This window comes from Corvus cornix, chromosome 4 (assembly GCF_000738735.6).
Source record: "Corvus cornix cornix isolate S_Up_H32 chromosome 4, ASM73873v5, whole genome shotgun sequence".
Lineage (NCBI taxonomy): Eukaryota > Metazoa > Chordata > Aves > Passeriformes > Corvidae > Corvus > Corvus cornix.
The window spans coordinates 21,226,570-21,250,479 of NC_046334.1; the positions used below are offsets into that span (position 1 = coordinate 21,226,570).

Genomic DNA, 23,910 nt, shown 5'->3' on the forward strand with positions numbered 1-23,910 from the left:
GAATTGATCAGATTATGAAAATATTTTACTCTGCTGCTTGCAGAAATTAAAATACTTACATAAGACAGAAAGAAAAATACCCAGTTTTCAATTAGTATTTTTCCTACCTACTTTCCCTCTTTCCAGCAACTACCTAGGTAAGACAGGTGAAGTAGCTGAAGATGATCTTTCTGGCAACTTATCTTCTAGGGCTTATACAGTTTGCGTCACATTTATGAAAATATTTACATTTATCCTGCAAAGAAATAGGTTTATAGCATTAGCTGCTGAGGTCACAGTTAATCATACATATTTTGAGACTGTATCAAGATCGTTGAGAACGGGAGACATGCACTCCCATTTAATAAAGTGATGATTGCATAAAGCACACCATAACTGCTAGTTCCTTCAATGAATCATACTTTAATCTGGCACCACTTGATTCTAATTTATAAACTCTCTTTACTCTCTCTGTAGCAGTTTCAAGAAGAGCTGAGGTCAAGTAATTCCATGGTCCTTCTGAAAGCCTAGCCACATGAAGTGTGCCTCAATAACATCCTGTTGCAAAGAACTCAACATTTGAAGCATAGCATATTGTAACAGCTCTTTTCCCCCTTTTGGCTCCAAAATCAATGTCCTTAATTCATCTCTGAGAAAAGAAGGCACCACACATTCAACTGCTGCCTTCCTTTCTCAGGAAACAGATAAACAGAGACTAGTTATTACATGTAGAAGCTTAACATTTGAAGGAAACAGTTCTTAGATGATTTAAAGTAGGTGTGTGGTAAATAAGACGTGACATGGGTTTACTGAAACGACCCTTTGTTTTGCTGTGATGCATACACATCAGATGAACTGCAGTATCTGATAACTCAAAGCCAGCAAGCTGGTAATTATTTTTTGTACCAGAACCAAACAACATGCACCCAATTGCTTCTGTTCTTAATTCCCAAGATGAGATCTTCTTTCAGCATTGAGTCATATTACCCTCCTCTTTGGTCCAGCTCCAGTTAGCTCAGAATTTAATTTTAAATCTTTGGGTTTTGCTGAAATTTTCCATAATGAGTCTCAGAAATTATCCTGGGAAGTTTGAATAAAATTGGTTTAGGAGCCCTAGTGACTTTTCGTCTTGTTGTTAATTTCTAGTTCACTGGATCTCAATGCATAAAAAAATCCTCAACTCCCTCCAAGTATATACTGCTGTTTCCAGATTTCAAGTTCTAGAAATTCAGCCTATCTCCCTTTCCCTGTAAAATGCCATTCTCAATTCAATGTCAGCGTGATTTCAGGCTTTTTTGCACTCATGGGAAGAGACATTCATCAATTCTACATTCTGAATTCCATTATACAGAGAGGGTTTTGAGACAAAGAAGAAAGAAAGTCATGTCCTTACAGTGTTTGCAGTGCTGTGACTGTGGCTGTGACCTTGCATTACTAGTCCTGTTTCCTTCTGCCTTACCTCATTCACCATCATTCCTACAGCTATCAGCAGCTTGCTTGAGTCTCTTCATTATTTTTAAAGGAAATTCTACATGATCAGTACAGTGTGCAAAGGCTCAAAGCATTCAGAAAAGACTATCAAGGGCTTTCAAAATATTAATTCAGATGCATTGCAATGCTATTGGCTTCCATCTTAGTCCATCTAGGTTTCTGTTTATGATGGACAAGCAGTCACATATTCCCAGCTTATGAGAAGGAATTTAGGAGATTTAATTTGACATTCAGGAGTTTTAAATTGCTTTGTGCAAGCTCCACTGTCCAGAGGCTGCACATACTTCCAGTATTTTCTTTTCTACAAGGGGCAGAGTTAATGGTACAAAAGCAATCTTAGAGTAAACCCCATATTCTGACTGGTTTTAGTGTCAAGGTTTCCTGTTCACTTAACATGTTGCTAATGCAGATTTACCATAGGAAAAGTATTAACAATAGTATTTGAACTCTAATTGCTGTTAATTGCTTCTCTCCCTTGCTGTTTCCCAGGAAATGTATCACAAAACCGAGAAGATGTGATATGTTATACCTTACTTGTGGTGGTTAAAAATTAAAAAAACCCCCAAAAATAAAACCAACAGCAGAGTCCCTGGCGCAGCAAAAATCTTTCAGACAGAATGTGCCCAGCTTCTTCCTACACTTTCTATTCTAAAGAAAGACCTTCATGTCTGTAGTAATGATGATCTGAAGGTCAGACATGATATCAGGCATCCCAGAGATAATGCACAGCAATTTATTTTCATTCTGAAGCACTAATTATTGGCATATTCAGGGTGGGCTATTAAACCGAGAGCTTGAGGTTTTGTGACTGATTATTTACTTGGGTATTATCTCAGATCTTTCCTGAGTGAGTGAGTTAAACGGGGACACTCTCTTGTTCTCTCCTTGAACAGGAGTTCATGATATTCTATAATTAAGACTGCAATTATGTTTTCATTTTAAATTAGATCCTGACATTTTGTTAACATTGATAGAAAGGTCTTGCCTGAGTTTAAACATGCATGACATCTATAGGGGAATAAGGGAAGATGGAAGGCAAGGATAACTTGCTGCTAAAATTTGGTGTGGATTAGAATATCCAAGTTTGACATTATGCAGTCTTTTGCAGTTAAGGACTGTGACCTTTTGGTTAAATCTTATGTCAATCTTTAGTAGAACCTCAGCTTTGGGTTTGTTATGCATGTTTGACAGCAAAAGTAAACAGATGCCTGGCACTGCAACTCACTATCGTGTATTTGCAAATTCCACTCTTGCAATGACTGAACGCTAGATAGACTTCCTGGGGCTCACTTTGTTGTAGTGGGACAAGAGAGCTGAAATGAGGACAAGGGATACTGCTAAAGAGAGGATACATGGCAGACAGCTAGATGAAGGCAGGGACAGTTGGAAGAGGATCTAGGACAGGGGACCAAAGCTGTTAAGAATGGTGGACAGAAAGGGCCATGAAAAGCATACGTTACTCACATGGAACAGGCCTAAAAATCTTTGGCAGGTTTGGAAGCTCGCACATAACGTAACTTTGTATTCTGAGTTTATAACCTCAAAAATCCCACAGACTCCAGAACCAGCTCAGCTGATCAGTTCAAAGTTTGTTTCCCAAATTCTAGAAACTTCCTTCCCCAACATGAGTTTTCATCTAAGCATGCTGCCAATAATTTTGTTAGTCCTGATTTAGAAATAGCACTGAGTTTTACTTATTATTTCACTTACTCCTTGATGAGCCTTCAGATGCTCATGTAACTTTGCCCTGCCTGATACCCTGACAAGAAAGCAAAAATCATGAAATATATCCACCTTTGTATATGACAAGGAAAATATAAACGTACATTATTGTCACTGTATGGGGTGGTTTTCTTCTACAATTAAATCAGTACATCAGTTAGACTTCATAAGATTTGAATTCTTCTTTCATCTATCTGAGTAACTTTTTTGAGTTTTTTAATGTGTAGAGGAATAGGCGAGAATAAAAGAAAACCTAAGAGAATACAGAAGAATGAAAAGTATAGATGGACAAGGCTGTCTTTTTTTCTCCTCTCCACGTGGCTATAATATTTTTTTAATCAGTGCAGATTTTTGAAAACATCCTAGAGATCTCACAGCACTCGCTGTCTTTAAAAATAACGTGGAGGTGGCTCTTTCTGAACTGACTGAGGTTAAGACACAGGGATTTCAGTGCCCTGAGTTTTGCCTGTGGCTCTGCACTTTTGTTTTCTCCCAACACTTTTATCTGCTTCAAGCAGTTTGTTTTCTAGGCAAGAGCTCTCAACTGCATAGGGCCCATTGGAGCGTGGATGCTTCTCAGCTGGGCATTTTTCATGTCGCTACAGTAAAATAGAGATGAGTCATAACTCTGAGATGTGTGCATAAACTCCCTTGGCTGCCACACCATTATGTAGTAGCTGGGTAGAAAACAGAGTAACACATCCCTTTACTCATATCAAATAACAGTATTATGGAAAACTTCCTCTAGGAACAGATGAGATGCCTTCTTCAAATGAATGTACTCCTCCTGTAGGCCAAAACAGGCCAGGTGGCTGTATCATTATGCTGACAGACTGAATGTATTAGAAGTTCTCTCTTGACCCACATGCTCTTAATAAAAGGTTTTATTTTATTCCTCTGCACACACAGGCTTCTGTTGCAGTCTCCCTTGAGAGAGTTCTGCTTACCTTCTGGAGTCTGGAAAATATTCCCCTGCTCTTTGCACACTGATCTGCTCTGGTGGACCTGTGGTCCTCATCAAGCTGCTCTGCCCTGTCATTCTTCCCTGAATGCCTGCTTTCAAATCAAGCCAAAAAGGGAAACGAATACTTAATCTATCAGAGGTTCTGACATGTTACATTAACCAAGCAGGGCACGTGCAGAATATGTATGTTTTGAGAAGAAAGAGATGGTAGTATCAGGGTAACCTTGTTTTCTGCTCAGGACCTGTGTATAAACAGAGACGACACTGGAAAAAGGCAGCAGTTTGCCACTTCATGCCCAAGCAGGATAAACTGCATCTTTTTCACTCGCTCAGGCACTATCATTGCAAGAGGGAACCTTATGAACTTCATATTGCCTTTCAGACGAGGATTTCAGAGCACTCAGCAAATACAGATTTGCTGTCACCATTTCACATCAATTCACTCTTGACTAGAGCCAGCCTTTTCTAAGAAGGAATGGAATTACCAGTCTGGTAATAACATCTTCACCATGGTATGGTGTCTTTTCCTCCAGTGGTGCACCTGCTATTTGATTTTCCAAGTACCTAAGCTGCATGCAGGGAGAGGACCAGAGTGACCTGCGAGTTAGTCCAGATCATTGTCTGTAGCAACCGATGAAGCTGTTTTGAATCTCTTCTTCCATTTTTTAAAATGACAGTAGCGCATCTCAGTCATGCTCAAGAAACAAAGGGAAAATCCACACTGGATCTGATGACACTTGGCAGTGCTTCAAAGGTGGAAATTTCCTTTTGTTCCTATTCAATGATAGATTTTTATTCCATATTGTGAGACTGTATAAAGTAAACAATTTTACTGAACAGAACAACAGTATTATTTGTGTAACTATATAACCCACAGTCTTCAAGCAACAACATGTGTTTCTGTATTACCTTGCTTGCTGCTGTAAGACAGCTTTGTGTTTTGAAAAAAAATTAAAGCACAACTTAGCCAGCCTTTTATGAAAAGCCACAGTGGTCAACTAAAGCCAAGAGTGAGTAGAAAAAGGGGCACTGGTTTTCTCCCTCTGAGTGTGCTAGTGCCAACCCTGCACGTCCCAGGCATGACTTCAGAAAAGCCCAAAAGACCTGCAGGTGTCAACCTCATGCCTAGGGACTTGCTATACGTACTCATTCAGGACAGGGACAATACAGATCTGAACACTGTGTCACTTCAGATCCTCAACAGAAAGGATGTACGTGACGTGCTGTGAGCATGACAGCTGCATGTCACAACTCAGGTAATAAGCCTTCAAACAAGTCAGGTAATAAGCCTTCAACATAACCACACAGTACAGCTAACTGTCCTCACAGGTTGTCCACTCTTCCTATCAGCAGAATTTTACACATCATGCAAAGCAGAAGCATTTCTTTTGTACCACACAAGCAATCTCGCACTCATTCCAGACTGTGTCCAGCAAAACACTTCCCCTTGTACGTTGTTTTAAAAATGTTTGTGACTTAGTGAAGGGAACTACTTGTACTGAAGTTTGGGCCAGCAGGAGAGTGCTTTGCTTTCTTATTCCCTGCACAGAACACCCACCAAAGTCATTAGGTGGTACGAGTGAAGGGCTAATTGCCATGCTTCAGTTTACAGCAATCCCCTGTGAGATGCAGTGCCTGCCTTTAAAAGTGTTGCTCCTTGCACTGAAGTATTTTCCACAGTACTCTTACATCAAATGGGAAATAATGCAACTACGGAGGCAATAATGCAACTAGTGTGGGTGGTAACCAGCCAATTCTTCTTACACCTACAGCAGATTTTGTTCCAGAAGATCGTATTATTGCTATTACGGGAATTATGAAATTGTTATAATGGGAACCCCTACACAATATTGTGTACTTGAAAACTTAAAATAGCAATGACTGCCCTAAATTTTCACTACATCTGCTTTTCCTCTTCAATTCAGCCTGCTGTCTCTCTGTGGGCTCTCTAGTTTAATGACTGTTCATCCCTTCATGTTAATGAAAAATACTAACTAGTGGATACAGGAGAGTGTGTGTGTACTAGCAAGATTATTAGTCTGAATAAATGCAATAGAAGAGTTGCATGAGGAATGCCACAGTTAGTGGTAAGCACAAACTACAGCTTTGGGTGTAAAATACTGTAATTACAAGGGATGGAGAAAGCTCCACTGTTTTTATCCCCACAGAAATCGACAGTGATGCAGACTTGTGCTCTTTGCTGGAGCAGGGGCAGTCTGATGAAAAAGCTTATTGATTTATCCAGCTGATGCTACTGAAGTGAATAACAGACTGGAAGAGAAAGGGCTTGTAAATCAGACTCATTCAATCCAGCATTTTCCAGGATATGTTTTACATGCAGCTACATAGAGATATATATTTACAAGTGAGTTTTTGTCAGAGCAACAGGCTAGTGACTCCTGGCAAGAGAGTCTGCCTACTAATTCTTTGACCTCAACTATACCCATGGTGTCAACCTTCAAGCTCTCACTAAAGACTGACAGTAAGGAGGCAGCACCAGGGCACCTAGGAACAGGATTTGGCTGTGGAGCAGGTGAGAAGCTGGCCAACAGATCTCCCAGAGCGCTATGGCCACAGAGAAAAGGTGGCTGTAGCTTCCTCCACGCCGCATGTGCCATGCCAGACCCAATGGCATAAAACCACTGGAAAAGACTGCCGTGAATCTACAGATGCCCAGGCCAGGAGAATTGCCAGTTCCAGACCCCCAAAGCCTCAAATACTGTGGAAAGAAGCATGTTGTTTTGGGAATCAAAGGAGTGCTGTGTGTCTTCCTGGCTCAGCAGGCAGATTTTTTATGAATCTAAATCCACACGGGCAAAAATGTAAGTGTGTTCAGATTGATTTTGCATAACCTGAGAAAGAGAAATAAAGAAAAAGAGAGGGAAGGAGAGAGAGAGAGAGCAGCAGGCACACTGCCATGAAGTACAGCAAATCAATCTTCTCAGCAGTGATGGATCAGGGAGCAGGACTGTAAGTTTTACAGGTATATGAAACCCCACGAGTATAGACACCATTAAAACACTGCCATTAAACTCCAACACTGAAGGATTATCATGGCCCCTGGAGCTAAGCAGGTCCTTATAGTGACTGCATATTTTTCGTTACCATTTTTTATATACATATATGAAGCAGAATAGGATTCACAACAGTTTCACCCTCTCTCCTGCTGAAGATCTCTGCTTTATACTCAGCATCCACTTTCACAAATAAAATGCAATATACCATCAACAGATAAATGAGATCCCTACAGGGCTTTTATTCTGCTGTACTATTATATCTACTTTTCCACAAGATTTCTGCTTAAATGGCTCTCTTTATGCACATACACAGAGATGACATACACCTGTCTAAATATAATCTGATAGTGAAGAGCTCTTCTGTGTGAGGAAATGCATCTTTTCCTCCTAATTTGCCATAATGACTTATTAACACTGCTGGAACTAGGGGTGCATTAGCTTCCCTACAATAAAAGTCACCAAGGTGTTATACAGTAAGACGTGGCTGGATGTTTTCCCCCTATCTTTAGAAATGAAAAAGAGTTCTGAATTCTACTTTTCCAATTTCACCATAAAAATAAGTGTTTTGAGGGATTACAACTTTATAGACCGCTGACATTGACTAATAGCTTTTAACATGATGGAAATGCTTGTGTGAGCCACATTGAAGAAGATATTTGTAAATCTGGGAAACCTCAAAGTAAATGGCCATGCTATGCCATAGAGTAGCTCAGAGCTCACTACCAACAGAGTAGCTATCCTATATAGCACTTATTCAAAGAGCAGACCAATTTATTAGCTGGTAGTGTCATTTTTTGTCATTTTGACTATTTCAGTCAAAAGTAACCTGCCTCATAGAATAAAAATTCTTCACTCCTTTTTTATGACAGAACTCAAAGCATTTTATGATCTGGACAATGCAGTACTGGATGGGTACAGGCACAACTCTTTGGACAACAGAAATCTGAGGCTTAACAGAGAAGTACTGCAGAGAGATGGGCTGAAGGAATAGGAAAGAGGTGTGTGTGAGGATTTGAGCTCAGGTTATTATTCTAATGAAATGTGAAAGGGACTTTTGATGCACCAGCAGACCAAAGAAGACCTCATTTTTGAGAAGGGATGGAGTGTAGAGCTGACTAATTTTTCATCAGTGTTTGTCAGAATCACACTTAAAACCTGCTTTTCTTTGCTTCTCTCTCTATTAGTCAGAAAGGCAGGACCACGGCATGAATAGGCACAGGTGGAATAGACTTCAGCACTAGAGCTGATGTCATGGGGCTGCAGCATGCTGATGACTGGATATGAAGTTTTCATCAGCACTGCATTGATGCAGCGTACCTCTTTCTATCACAGGTCATCCGAAATTCAAAAAGGAGCATAAAAATTACAAATAGAAACACATACACCCACCATTCCTGACAGTGAGAAGCCAGAAGCTGATCTGCCTGGCCAAGTTTACTCTTTTGAAAGTGCTGGCTTTGCCCTACATGCTTTATTTTTCCATTTTCAGTTCTGTAAGAGCCACTGCCAAGTTTCTCTGGACAGATGCTGAGCCAGGATAGAGAGGAGGGCCATTTGGTGGGGAGGGCCAGCAGGAGAAGGCTCTGTTATGACTCTTTCTAATTCTTCACTGTTTCACATTCCAGGAAAGAGGAGCGGGGTGTCCAGACTGGTTGAGAACTGGATTAACTCATTTCTCCTACAAATGGTTCTGTGACTTTAGGTCATTGATGCTGAACTGCAGCTATCTCAGGGTTTGCCACACATGCCCCACATCCTGGAGAGAGCACTTACCCTGCATGCAGAGCCCATCCGTGCAGTTCTTCGACTGCAGCACCAGCCCCTCGCAGTCCTTCCCCCCATTCTTGGGTGCTGGGGCCGTGCACTCTCTCCGGCGCCAGTGGGTGCACTCCGTGCCACAGGTGGACCACTTGCTCCAGGATGTCCACTTGCCATCCACTGAGACAAGGAAAGGAGACAACTTGTTAGGGGTACACAAAAGTGAGACCAAGACAGAACGATGCACATGTTGGCACAAGCCAGCCTTCAACTCCCAGCCATTCCGAGCAAGGCAAAAGGACCAGCAGCCTACTCTTCTCTAAATTCTGCTTCTGGCCTGTAAATGTACATTCACCCCCACATCTCCTTTCTCTCTGCCCTGGCCCCATTTCTGGTCTTTCTTCTCCTTTATATAAACTTTTAACCAGTTTATCTGTGCTCAAAGTATACAAGCAACAAGTCAGGAATCTGTGATTTAATTTTTTGGCGCGGGGGTGACATCTTTTAACACAGAAGTTAGACTTGTCCAGAAATTCTTCTTTAGTAGGAACATATTTAATGTTAAATGTTCTCTATTAAAAAGAAATATCTAGAAGCACCAATCTATTTCACATGAGCAGAACCACGAATGTGTTTAGCACCTTTCAAAATCCTGAAAATGATTTTCAAAAGCACTAAACTAAACAGCTAAAGAAAAAAATATGAAATTGTTCCAGTGACAGAGTGGATTACCAAACTTCACAAGCTAAAGATGACCTTACTGCCATTGAACTGAGTGGATCAGTAGTAGGAGAGCACTGGACAGTAGGACAGATGGCAGAATTCTATCACAGAGAAGTCACCAACTATATTGCATGTCCTGAAACAATTTTATATTTTTCAGGAGTTTACATTTAAACAATTTCTAGAAGTATGGATACACATCTCTTTCCAATAAAAATGCCTTTGTATTTGATGATTGTATATGTCAGGTAAACATCTGCCTCAAATTTAATATCCACATCCCAGATGCTTTACTTGCTGAGGCAGCTGGACTGAACAGACATTGCAAATATATTTGCATCACAGTTGCTTTCTATATTCAAATCCCAATTCTTTTACAGAGCTTTCAACCATTATCTTCTACATTTTGAAGCTCTGAATGTTCCCTAAATCCCCTGAATTATAAGAGCTGAGACCACAGTGCAAGCAGTGTGCATGGGCTGGAACCCATGCTGCCTGATGTGTTCACTACTTTATCTACTTAAGCAATACAATTGCATATTAATTCCCTGAAATGCTGGATTTATTAATAATGACAAGGAGGCTTTTGCAACTAATAGTGTTCTCCTCAAAAGACTGATGAGAGACAAAGTATTTATGTGTGCTGTGTGCTCTTCATACTGAACCTGGACACAGAGTGGTGCAGGCTATTTTCTGGACGCTCTGGCCCTCGCAGAAGGCGCCGCCGTTGAGCGGGGCAGGGTTGGTGCAGGTCCTCGTGCGCTTCTGGAAGCCTCTCCCGCAGCGGCTGTTGCACACGGACCACTCGGTCCAGGTGGACCAGCCTCCGTTCACTGCAAAGCGAGAGAGAAAGAGCATGGTCACACAAACAGCCTGGCTTGGGCAGCCCCAAGGTGCTTCTGGCTCTGTGTCACGTGGCCTCCAACAGTGGCCACAAGAGATGGCACGAGAAGCAACACTGAACGGGCACAAAGCCACGTCTCCAACACACCAAGTGTATGCCAGAAGTCATTGCACAAGCTGAAGGAATGCTGATGCTGAATGAAAACCATCATTTGATGACTATTAGGGTTGGCAGGTGACCTGCCTTAGCCTGAAAATCAACCTGACCCAGCCTTAAGTGCCTGGTGGAGTGTGTATGACCAAGATGCCTGCAGCTCAGCCAGCCAGAAGCCTGTGCTCTGAGAGCTGCACCGTTTTCCAAAGGGAAACCTGCACTCCCACTTATTCTCAGATGCACCCATCACCTATGCATGCTGAGAGACCCCCATGCTTTGATTAGATTTTGAGAATTTTCTTTTCCTTTCTTTCAAGAAGGTGACTTCAGGATGTCAGGACAACTTCACTTACCCCTCTGTGGACATAGCTGGTGCATATATGAATGTCCCAGCACTTCCCTAACAGATATTTAAGCTGTTCAGAATGAGCAAACACTACATGCATTTCTTTCTGTTGGACTTTGGGGACATATTTATCTCTAGGAAGATATTGATGATGACCCTCCTTTTCACCCACCTCAGTTTCTGGGATAGATGGAGAGATGAAGAAGGAGTTGTGCTGCTCTACATAATAATGTCATTGTCAGGGTATGGGTAATAACATACTAACTGCTCGGATTCCCTGAACCCAAATGTTTGTGATATGACACAACCCTTAAGCATCTCTGGCAGCAAACCCCATAAAAATGCCTGCTCCCTACACATGTCTCTTGAATACACTTTTGAAAAAAATTCTGTGTATGTATGAGGAAGGGTTGTAGTACGCCTACATCTTTATGTTTCTGCATTCATCTCAGTTACAAAACATGGTGCTCTTGCATGGTCCATCCCTCAATATCAAAAGCACTGCTAATCAACTCAATTCAGCCAGTTTTCTATAAAAACTGAAGTAAAAAGCCCTCATTGTAACTTCAGAGAAGCAACTGCTTACAATTAAATCTAACTGCTACCCTGAATATGAAATGAATATTAGAGATAATCATAGGGATTTTTTCCTACTTGTCTATCCTATAATTAAGCTGATTGTAAGAAACACCAGTTCAGTCAGCTGGCACATAATCAGAGCAGGTTTTGTTCTGGTGGATACCCCCACCTGGAAAGCATTTGGGGCAGTAATTCTGCAGGGGCAAAGGCTTGGACTGGTGGGGAAGAGCTGCAAAGCAACACAGGCTGGAAGAGACCCTAGAAGGGCATCTCATCTTTCCCAGCCAAAGCATGGCCAGCCTCACTCATATCAGGACTGTGGGTGCTGACACAGAATAATGCTATCCCATGCTTTACATTCCCCTGATGTTTAGCTGTAAGCTAGGCTGTGTGCCTATGAACTGCAGTCCCAGAACACTTTGCTATTTTGCTCTTGATGAGGGTATGTTTTGGAAGTAGGCACCAAAAACAAGCTTATTTAAAGAGATATAAAAAGATGGTGGATTCTGACGAGCTCTGACACTCTTACCAGCCTCTGGAAGCACAAACTACCTATCAGTTTCACTCTTATATCTGAAAAGGGTCACTAAGAACATGAACTGTGTCAGTAGTAAGCCAAGCCTTGGACACTCCTGCTGGAGGATGTGCCCTGGTGGCTCCCTGCTGTATCCAGCTGGTGTGTGTTACAGCAAGGGGAACAGCCGCCTTCTCTCCAGTGAGGCTGTTCCTCCTTTAACACCATTGCCTGTCACCAAGAAGCCCAACCATTGGACTGCTGAGGGATTTCAGCAGTGCCCCTGACTGCAGTCCCTGTGTGTGGCTGCAAGTCACCAGGCAGTGCCGACAGCCCAGCCTGGACACTGACTGCAGCCAGAGTTGCACATGGGCACTGTGCATCCGCCTCCTGCTTGGAGTGTGTGTCCATCCCCATGTAACAGTACAAGGCATCACTTACCATAGACTATCACAGTTGCTGTGGTGCTTTTCCTCTTGGCCACAATGTTTTTTGCAACGCAGGTGTAATTGGCTGTGTCAGAAAGCCGGGCTTGCTTGATGATCAGGTTGTGATCAATAGTGATGTAAAAATTTCGGTCTTCCACGGGATCAATCACCTCTTCATTCTTCAGCCACTCCACCTGGGGGTTTCAAAGGGCCAGAGGGGAGGCAGTGAGTCAGCACCAAGTCACACCAATATGGGCAGACACAGCATGCGTGATTACATTGCTCATCCCAGAAAACACTACGAGCCAAGGCACACGACGAAGGACTCACCTGATGAACGTCACCAACTGAAACAAAACACCAGGGCAGAAACACAGGAGAACACCCTTCATGCCTACCCTCTCTTTCAAGTCCCCTTCTGTCCCACTCATCCATACAACAGCTGTCTCCCCTCGCCTTGAAAACATCAATGCATTTTCAAAGGCTGCCAGGTACTGTACAGAGAAATGCTGATCTGTGCTTTCAGAGTTGGAGGCAAGGCAAAAGGAAAGGGTGATACCTTAGGAGTGTATCTACAAACAGAAAATTCTCTTACAACCTCAGAAACTCTAAATCAGCACAGATCTCACCCATCCTTTTCCATATCTTGTCTAATTAGGCAGTTAATTATGCAGTAGCCTTGTACCTACCTGCCCTGAGTCTAAAACAATGAAACCCTATAGTGGGTCACACTAACAAATTACAAACTCTAATGTTTTTAAGTACACTTGCACTCACATGCACATGCATGTCATTGTCTTGCTTCAATCAGAATGAAACAAAATAGAGTCAGTTGCCAAGGAAATGGGAAATCACAAGCACATCAGTGCTTACTTTTCCTTTTTATTTGTGTAAGTTATATTTTACTTTATTAAAGCATAATTTGCTTGGTTGCATAGAAAAATATTTTCCTATGTGGTTTTTAATCTAGACAATATTCTATTTATTGACTTCCTAGGAAAACACCCTGTTATATCCCAGCTGACTGCTGTGAGCCACTTCAGTATAACTTGGCTGCAAATCTAGTAGCTCATTTTCACTTGAACTGAGTGCACTGAAGGACAGGACTGCGGCCCCGGATAGATCAAAGCTGGGCCTTCATGTCACTGGGTCATTTCAGCCTGTGCCCAGGATTTAATTAAAGGAAGATAAACATAAATACAGTCAACCCACTGGACTTGTGAGGTGCTACCTGCCAAGTCCTTCTCTCACAAACCGCACTTTTCTAAAGACATTTGAGGAACTACCCAAGCCTTGACATACCCCAAAAGCAATAGAGGACCTGCTTACCACCTGAGACAGCTGTACAGACTGCCCCAAACCGTGGTGAGAAAAACCAAAGATTTCTCCTGGTCTTCAACACAGAGGGCTCAGTTCAACCCCAGAAAAAGCCAATCAACGCTGCAAGAGCAGTGCTGGCACATGTGAGCTTGGATTATAGGTGCCCACCACCCACTCTCCACCTTTAGCCCTGCCTTACACAGCTCCTGCTCCCCTATTCCAGTTTGGGTGGATGCACTTCAGGGATAAGCTGCTTACAAAGATTTACACCTTAGTGAATGTAGAGCCACTGCTCCAAGGAAGGCTTGATTTAAACCCCTCTCTTTCACAGCAGATCACTGTGGGATGTGGCAACCTCACAGCTGTTGATACTGCAGAGCCTAAAGCCGGTGGTGTAAGAAGGGCTCTGGAAATGGGTATGTGTGTCTGCGAGGAGCTGGGGAGGAAGAAAAAGGCATAAAACTTTGAAGGCTGTATTTCTGTCACTATCACAATCATGTTTCACCAAGGAAGATACAAGCTCTTAGTCAATAATCTGTTTTTCCTTGACAGAATGACTAAACTTGTTTTTCTGTCTTTCTGGAATCCTAATAGGTTTCAGGTATAATCAAGACAGACAGATTCCTGTTCAGTCAATGGCAAAATTTAGCTCCTTCCTCACCTGCAGGCCAAGTCTGCATGCATTCTAGACCAAAAAACAAGCTAGGAGTTTATTTCCACCAGTGATAGGCTGCCATTTAACTGGTGCCTCACACAAAAAAAAAGTCTTTCTTTGGTTCTAATGTCATTATTTATTTATGGGATGGAGTACAGACTTATGCTAGGGCTCTAGAAGATGCTACACCCACTACCAGAGCTGTGTACATCCCACTCTCAAATCTGCCTGTATTCCTCTGTGCTCTGCACATTGAGGACACCAGAACAACAGTAAGGACAGGACTACAGTTTACATGGTCTAAGGCTCAGTTTAAAGTTTTTCTGGTATGCCCATCCAAGAATATACTCTAGCAGCCTTTGGCACCCTGAAGGCCCCATGCCCAAGCACATGGTTCTTTTCTCTACTACGCTGCAACATTTTCTCTCTCTGCAAAAACACATACATATTCAGTCTGGGTCTCAAATGAGTAGACAAAATTAAAGCTGTAAGCATTGAATTCCCTATCATCCCTGCAAAACCACCAAAGATAATATGAAAAGAGAAGTTGCCAATACAAAAAAAAAAAAAACCAAAAAAACCTAACCCCAAAACAAAATAAAGCAGCCCTGTATAATTCAGTATACTGCCTCTGGCTCTACACCAAACCTCTTAGGATAAAGATCCTTTTCACCTAATGTCTCACAGAATTTGCTAACAGTAAAAGTTTGAAGAACAACAGGATGTCTTTTATTCTGACAGTACATCGGTACTGTGTGTGCATGTCTAAATGCCATCTCTTTTACAAGATATGTCTTTAATACATCTAATTCAGTCTTCTGGCATCCTTGTTTTTATAGTGTCTGTTAATGTTGCAAACTCTAATGTCAAATCTGAAGGAAGGAACTGATGGATGATTTGACAAGCAGTGGGAGTCTCCTTTCACACATATTTTAGCCATCAGTAGAACAACACATAAAAGAGAACATCCCTCTAGTGATTGTGTTCGCTCCCTCAGTCCTTACAGAAACGGGAACTAATTAAACACACAACAACATGTGAGACTGGTGTTGGTACTTATTTTCAGTTACTGCTGGCCCCATTTTCTATGGTGCAGGTGACTGCAGTGCTCAGCATCTCCAAATATCAGGATATTTTTTTTTGAGGTAACCAGAGTAGGTGGGAGTAAGGCTGTTCTGTCATGTAAGTAGGAAGAGATCAGGTGACAAATACAGAAGAGAAAGAGCAGAACAAGACAGTGTGATTTATGAGTGACAAGTATGCAAACTGTTAGCACAGAAGTTAAAAGCAACGATCTCTTTTGACGCCATGTCATTCCCCAAGGTGCAGCCCCCTTGCTGAAATAGGCTGTTAATCCAATCAACGCAGACACTTATCCTGAATTTAATTCTGCAGCCTGAATAATACTGGCAGCTAAAGCACTGGACGCTTCGGTGCCAGAGACCCGTACACCTGCAAGCCAATGGACAGAGGGGCAGCAGGGTATCCACAGGCACTTCTAAGTGCACAAAGGCCTGACTTCAAGGTAATAACAAATCACACCCCTATGCCTCCATTTTTCATCTCTCTGGAGATGTTCTAGAGTAGATGTTTGCTTTTGCCTAAATATTAAGGGTGTATATTTACTGGCTATGATCAGAACAATTCTTGAACATGTACCTAGCTCTCAGTATTCAATTAAATCAGGCACATCCCTCCAACTGTTATTGAAAAATGTACTGATGGTCATGCATATATGTAGAAAAAGCATGGGATCAGTTTTCCCTTATCATAAAAGCAATCATTTAATTGGCAACAATTATGCCATGAAGGGCGGTGTAATTGTGCCCTCTGGGGGATGACAGCTATAGGAAATTACAACTACATACATATGTTTTTTTCTCATATACTAAACCCCCGGAACAAAGCAGACAAAATCGCTTTTCTTCTTGTCGGTTTTCTACTCAATAAGGTATTTTTCTTACATGTTTGCAAACTGACTAGCAAGAGAAGGCCACTCAGCTGAGGTGGGAGAGTGGTGAATGAAATCCTGACCAACAGAATCTACAGACTGGAGCACACCTGGAGCCAGCTACCTTTTGGTCAGAGCTCCTTAGTGCTCTGGATGCAACTTGCAGAGCCATGAGGCACACAGCTCCTGCCAGCTGCACTGGATCTGCACATCCAGGGCTGCTAATGGGCTGGCAAGCGAGGCTGCAGGAGACTGAGCCATCCCTGAGGCCAGCAGGGGAAGGCACGATCCAAGGTGGCTGTAATTTAGAACAACATACCTTGTAGCGTCTTTTCTGTCACCCTGCTCCCTGGTGAGAGACAGATGTGCTTTCTCTAATCATTCACTGATTGGTATCGGGAGATACATTAACATAATTGGCACATTTGTTCTAATTAACAGAAGGAACCTGCCACATGCCACCCAACATGAAAAGCAAGACCATCGGCAAGAACAGAAAACTGCAATAACCACCTCAGCTCTACCTGGGAGCTGCAGCCAGACCTGTGCTGCCATAGGGTGTTTCCAGCAGCACACACAGACACTAAGACTTGCAAAGCTAGGCCAGGCTTCTGTGCAGACTAAATGAACACAGGGAACATAAATCACCTAAGCGATTACACACGCAGGAAAACCTATTACAGAAGCTAATTGCTGATACAAATTTAGCCATACCAAGTTACTAGCATTCCTAGGCACTTAAATCTCTTGGCACACTTGCTTATGCGTGACTGTTTTAGAAACTGGTGGAGCAGAAACACATCTACTCTGAAAGAAACCTGAGGATGGAACAGGAATATGATCTCCTCTAGATGCTGCCCTCTTGATTGTACAAGTTGTTCCCTACACATCTGACAGTCTTAAGAACAAATTCAGCAGGGTCTCAGTTCTGGATCCCAGTCACTCATTGCCTCCTCTGCACCAACTTGCCCTAGAGTCATCTTCAGAGGGAAGAGCACCTGCTGAAAACAGCAAGTCTTCCACCCTCCAGACATGGGCAAAGCCTGCCAGTGCAATTTTCCACAAGAAACAAGATGCAAACATCTGGGAGCAGCAAGAGACTTGCCTTGATGAAAGGCAATTTGTAATTTTGGAAGGCAAGAACATTGTACCCGTGCCTTCCCCATGCCTGGTTGACACAGCAGGATTGCTTTGCATCTGGTTCCCCATCCGGGCTGGATTGTGGTTGGTGTTCGCTGCAGCTGTGCCAACTGGTCCCAGTGGCACTGCTCGCCTTGCAGCAGTCCCTGCTGAGCTGGCACCACCTCCAACAGCCACAGGGAAATCCCAGATCCCCAGCTTCACCTGAACTGTAACACACACGTGCCAAGCCATACTGATAGTAAGGGTTCACTCACACACACACACACACATATTCCAGTAGGAATAAAGCATTTGTGAAACTAACTAGCTAACTACTGATTTGGACACAGTAAAAGATGTCTAAGTGAGACTGAGAAAACTCTAGCAGTTTTCATATGAGCCAGCAGCAGTTTCAGGCACCTTGAGACTTGAGTGCCTCTGTGAAGAATGTTATTTGATTTTGTATCTGGTTTCATCCCAGCAACTGTCTGCTGAAGAGGATGCTGTCCTCTGTGTACTGTTTACTGGAAAGATATTTCATACACATTTAAGATTGAAAATAAAAGGAAAAAGAAGTGATCTCCAAAGAGACGGAAATTACAGCTATGAGAGACTGCCAAACATACTGAGAATGAGACAGCAAATGCAAACCACCACAGCATTTTGTTCAGTTGCTCTTATTGTGCTTCTGCTGCCAATAAGGAGAATTGTTGTTCCTGCTGTGGAAACACTTCCTTAATTACACATATATCCAGCTTTCTGCTTGCAGGGTGTATGTACAGATGCTGGTTGTCTCCAGCCCCAATACAGCTTTGCTTTATGCACAACTGGGAAGTTAAGCCTCAGAACAAGCTTCTGAGGTGGACTGGTAGCAGCAGACAGACAACTTTATTCCACAGAGTCTCAAATTCAAACACAGATCATGGAATTACTAAATGAAAATCACAGCATCTGCTATGTGGCCATCAGAAGTTGCTGGGCTGCCTTATCCCACCTGAAAGAGGAGTTTCAGCTGCACATGTTGACTGGCACTTTTGGCACCGTGTGGACTCCCCGGTCCCTGAAGCATCTGGGAGGGGTCTGTTGAGGAGCAGCTTTAAACAAGCTACCAAAGTGACATCTGTGGTTCTTTGGTTGGATGCATAGGCGGATGGATCTTAGTCTTCACAGCACAGAGCTACATGATTTTTGGGATCATGAAACTCAGTACGGGGATGGGATTTGGGGGGTGGTTGAAGTCCCCAGGGACAACCCCTTTCCCACTCTACTTCAAAATTGCATAGTGCCTGTCGTCATACACACAGCTCCTCCTACCAGTTTCAAAAGGCTGTAAATACTATATGGTTACACATTTTAGTGATGCAAAAGCACGAGGTGTAGAAACACCTGAAAATTGGTGAAATGAAAATTCCCGAGTAAAACCCAGCAAAACCTGATCAAACAACTCTTGAGTGACAGCTGATGTGTGCTCTGCAGGCTGTATTTTGGAAGTACCTCCATGAAAACGTGGGAGCATCATAATTCTTCATGTCTAAGGAACTCAGCAAGGCAGACACTATCATTAGGTGACTGGGGGTGCTGGTAAGAACCAGGAGCTCTGCAAAGCCCTGACAGAGGTAATTCTCACACCTCAGGCACTACGAGTCCTGTCGTTTGTAGTGAGCAAGAATCATCATGTCAAAGTAGGACCTGATGGACTAATCTTGTAGGAGTACAGAATAGTGGATGAGGAGCTGTCTTCTCTAAGAGGAGAATTGGGAGGTATGCTCATCTACCTCATCAAAAAAATTGCAGCCAAAAGCTCTGTCCCACACTGTGTTATCTTCCAAAACTAAAAATATAAAATGCTGCTCTGGGTGCAGCCTGAATAGGACAGGTAGGTTGTGCTACCTAGTCCCAGAGCTGTCTTTGCCACAGAAAGCAAGCTGTAGAGAAGAGGATAAGCTAGCAGGGTTCACGTCAGTGCTCTTGTAGAAAATCTCCCACTGTAATATTTCATGAAGGAGCTAGAAGTCTGACTGTTCTCCAGTCCCACAGATCACCTTTGCCTGAACTGAATCATACAGCAACTGGATTCACTTTGGAGCATGGTCTGCCCTCACCTACATTGGCAACAATGGAACTGCACTGGAAAGGAAAAGCATGGGGGCAGATCCCATAGAAAATTCAGGTCTCAAAAAAAGTAGTCCTGCAAGAAGACCTGTGCACTTTGCCATGGCTTTCTGCTCTGTGGAAATGTAAAATTAAGGCCACTAATAATCTAGTAGTCAGTGTACTTCCCAGGAAAGCACAAACCCAAATGCAAACCCGTCCTTCAAGCAAGACAGGGTAACCTATGTCTCATGCTTCACAAGAGTGACTCAACCACCCATCAGCAGGCTGGGGGGTAAAAAGTGCGTAAAAAGGGGCAGAAATGTAGGGGACCAGGAGCTGACAATTGCAGGGTGCTTTATCCTGTACTTTTGGAGAAGACAGGCCTGCATGGCCAGACCTTACCCAATGGCTCTCCATAGCCAAAGATGAGCAGCCCTCATTCATTTTGGGCTGTGCTCCTTCTGCCTCCCCCTCCCCACTCTTCCTCCCACTGACACCCAAAGGCAGCTCTGCTGTATGTCACAAGGCACCGCAAAGGACAGTGTCATTTTTCAGCAATTAGCATTTCCAGCCACAAACTCCTCTACTTGTCTCTCGTAGAGATCACTTTCCTGCTGTGAATATAAAACACTGCCTCAGTGACACACACCTGCATGGAAATGCACATACATGAACTCCCAATTAAGAGATAACTGCTGCAAAACATAAGAGGCTCTCAGGAAACAATGCAAGCAGCAGTCATATTAATAATCAATTAGAAGGAGCTGCCTATTTGGAGAAGTCCCTAGCTTTCACCAGCCTTTGCCTGTGCAAGAGCAGCTGAATAAAGTTTGTGTCACACTCATCTTGACTCGGCAAAACACTCTCTTTTCCTCTTGACTCGGCGATCCTTTTCCCCTTGCTCTAGCTCCTAATCAAGCCATGAATGTGGATAAATATCACATCCAGTTTTAAACCCAACCGGGTCACCAAACCATACACTACACCCTGTTCTGTAATTAAATTACTCTGTGTAACACCTCAATTAAAATTAAAGAAGCAATTACTCCCCTGTTAAAGGCACCACAAATCATACATTTCAATGCAAAAGTTCATCTGGCAGCTTACGGCATATTAACCAATCTCACATCTCATTTGTGTTTTGATCTATAACCTACCCAAATGAGCTCATTTGATGTGACTCAGTGTCTCTAACTATATTTTATCATGTGCAACACGATGCTGGCGTCTTTCAAAGAACAAGTTAAATGAGCTAAGGGGTTAATTGCTAACAACTCAGCCATTACTGTTGGAGCGTCACAGAATGGGATCCTTCCTGCCTTCTCAGATTAGGTTTAAAAAATCACACACACAGAGCAGAGTGGAATTGAAATGGATGTTTCTGTTCATGTTGGGGAGCTGCAACTGTCTGATTCCCAGTGAGCGTGAGGCTGGTGGGTCAGACTGCTGATCCAACCACCTTATCCTACTTCTCCCCATTGGGGAAAAGCAGAAGGCAGAGAAGCACAGAGCTCAGGCAGGGTGCTGTTTGTTTCTATGTCCACTCTTTTTTTTCCTCTTTTTGTCACAGCAGGAATATGTGAGTTTGGCCCTTCCCCCCTCAGCTACGTGTGGAAACCCCAGTGTAACAGCACCTGTGCTGGTCCTTCTGCTGCTTGCCTGGGCCATGCATTGGAACAGCCCAAACATTTACCTGGGTGGTTCAGAACCTGTAGGTTTGTTCAGCTTGATATTGGCTATAAACCTGGGAGTGGGGAGGGATGCCATGGTGCAGCTGACACCCACGCTGGTTGGGGCTGGTGGGAAGTGGTATATGACAGCAGAGAAGCTGATCTGGTTTTCCCAGAGACCACAGAAACTCTCCTTTCCTTACTTTGTCCCAAGTGAACAAGGACATGTACTTTGATTTGACCTCCGGCCATGAGGCTGGTGTATTTTAACGCACCTGTTTGTATTTGGATTTTAGCTTTTTCTTTTTCTTTTCCTCACATCCGTGATCTGAGCCTGCTTTAATGCTTGTCATGTACTAGTGGATCTGAGGGACTGGTAAGCGTTGCTTTAAAAGCTTTGCCTGCCCCGCTCTGTCTTTGTCCTTCTTGCCCTCTGGAGAAGCAGTATGCTGCTGTGTGTTTCAGCTTTTCAGTAGTCCTAAGATCTGCTCTAGGATTGATCCATAAGAGCTTGACACAGTTAATTGCAATTAAATATGCTGGGAATGATAAGACTGAATTCCCCAGATACTGAAAAGAAGACTGAATTTATCCCTGAGCATGCTTCTTCTCACCACTTTGAAACACCAGGAAAAAACAAACCAAACACCCAACAGAGAATGAAGGGGGAAAATAGAATCAAAGAGAAAAAGCAAGCAAAAGATGTTGGGACTCTGGACTCCAGCACTGCACCACAATACACTGAAGGTGCATTTTGTACGGTTTCACAGTGTAAGCTTTTCTTCATCTGTTTTGGTGTTAAAGCCAGTGACTACTTCAGAAGCCAGTAAGTGAAAAAAAAACCTAAACAAAACACAGTTTCCAGAGTGTGAAGAGTCTGAGGCACGTGCTCACCAAAGCATTTGGAAATGCCGCCCACATCTGCAGCATATGCAGTACCCTACTCGGAGTCAAAGCAGTCTTTCAACAAGATGGAAAACAGTCTCAGTCTGCTGCCTGCCCTGTCCCAAGCCCTTCTTACAGTTACCTGTACCACCATATCAGAAACTTCTCCAAACAAATAAATTAAGCCTTAAACAAAGAACTCATTCATCTCTAAAATAATCATGTAATCCTTCAACCCACCAAGTTATCTTTCATCTTTCCTTTTTTTTTTTTTTTTTTTTTTTTAAATTTATCTTACTAGCTTTAGCAAGTGACTGTAATAAAGTGTCACATTAAGGTATTCATATTCATTAGTGTTCAGGTCTTTGTTCTTTTAATAATGTTCGAAAGAATCTACAAAGAGGCTGTATTAGGCGGCTGTCCAATCTGGCTGTTTGATCTCCTTCTGACTTCAAAAGTCAGAAGAGGGAAAAAGCCCACATTGAGAATGGTTCTTTTGAATGTCAGATAGGGAGTATAAGATTTCTGAGCCTGCCAAGTGTTAATTGGTGTCTGCCCTGACCACTGTACAAATAAGATTCCGAGCCAGTCAGTGCACCGTCATGAAGAGCTACTGACAGAGTGAGCAGGATAATGGAAGGCAGGAAAAAGCACAACTGTTATGGCAGCAGTTCACAGAGGATTTTTTCAGAGATCACTTTCCACAAATCATGTTAAATTATGCTGTTTGGGTCTCAGCCACGCGACTGGGTATAACAGATCCTTCCGAGGGAACAACCGGACTGGCTGCTGAAATTCCAGAGGTGCTCGTAACACTGCATAAAAATGAACTACCCGTCAGCGTTAATCTCTGCTTCTAGTACAGGTAATGAAGTTACCCAGTAGTACCCTGCACTGCCCAAACAACATATCCCAGTGCAAAAACTCCTGTCATGGTACAACAAGAAGTTGATTTGATGCAAAAGAAGCATCAGAAAGGAAAATAAAAGCATGCTACTAAGTTCCTGATGAAACCCAACTGATTAATATTACAGTTGTCAGCAAGCTGGCTCAGCAGACCTAAACACTCTTTACAGTTTTGGAGATCTTAATGGGGAAAGAAAACAGCCTATGGAACAAGAAAATGGGAAAACTCTTCTATGCTAATTATCTTTCTCATGTTTGTGGACACGTTTCTACAATTCTGATTAAATCTAAACTTGGGTTAGATGGGGAGGTAACACTTTAAGCTTCATCTCCTGAGAAATCAGCCATCAGCACTGAGTGACAACCACTTTGCTACTTAGCCATGACAGTCTGACTTATCCTAATGCAAATTTGCAACAGTTTCTTCTGTGCGTGGTAGAGGAAACCCAAAGAGAATTCAGATAGGGAGGGGAATTACTGTCATTAGCAATCAATTTTTCTCTTAACACCCACAGTGGATTTAGGATTTCAGAGGCCCCTCTGTGACTCAGAGACCACCCCCCCCTTCCATAAGCTGTGAGTCTGAAGCTGGAGCCACTGCTGCACTTACGGAAGCTGCTGCTCACTGCTGTTGTCAGGCACAGATTCTGCTGAAGGGCAAGCTGGCTCCTGCAGGTGGAGGGCAGGCTACCTACTCTGAGTTTGCTTAAAAGTCAGTAAAAGAAACAGCTAAGTCCCTGCAGACGGCTTCTTAGGCAGACACATTCTCTATTTTCCCAAATGTCGTGC

General features: G+C 42.9%; 1 protein-coding gene across 1 annotated transcript in view; it reads right to left on the reverse strand.

Moving 5' to 3' along the window:
* Window positions 1-23,910, reverse strand: part of UNC5C (unc-5 netrin receptor C) — a 252,492-nt gene that overhangs the window by 36,615 nt on the left and 191,967 nt on the right. The window contains exons 6-8 of the mRNA XM_039550969.1: window positions 12,532-12,712; window positions 10,320-10,487; window positions 8,947-9,111 (exon numbers count right to left, since the gene is read on the reverse strand). Of these exons, the coding sequence (XP_039406903.1) occupies window positions 8,947-9,111; window positions 10,320-10,487; window positions 12,532-12,712 (514 nt within the window). The remainder of the gene's footprint in view (window positions 1-8,946; window positions 9,112-10,319; window positions 10,488-12,531; window positions 12,713-23,910) is intronic.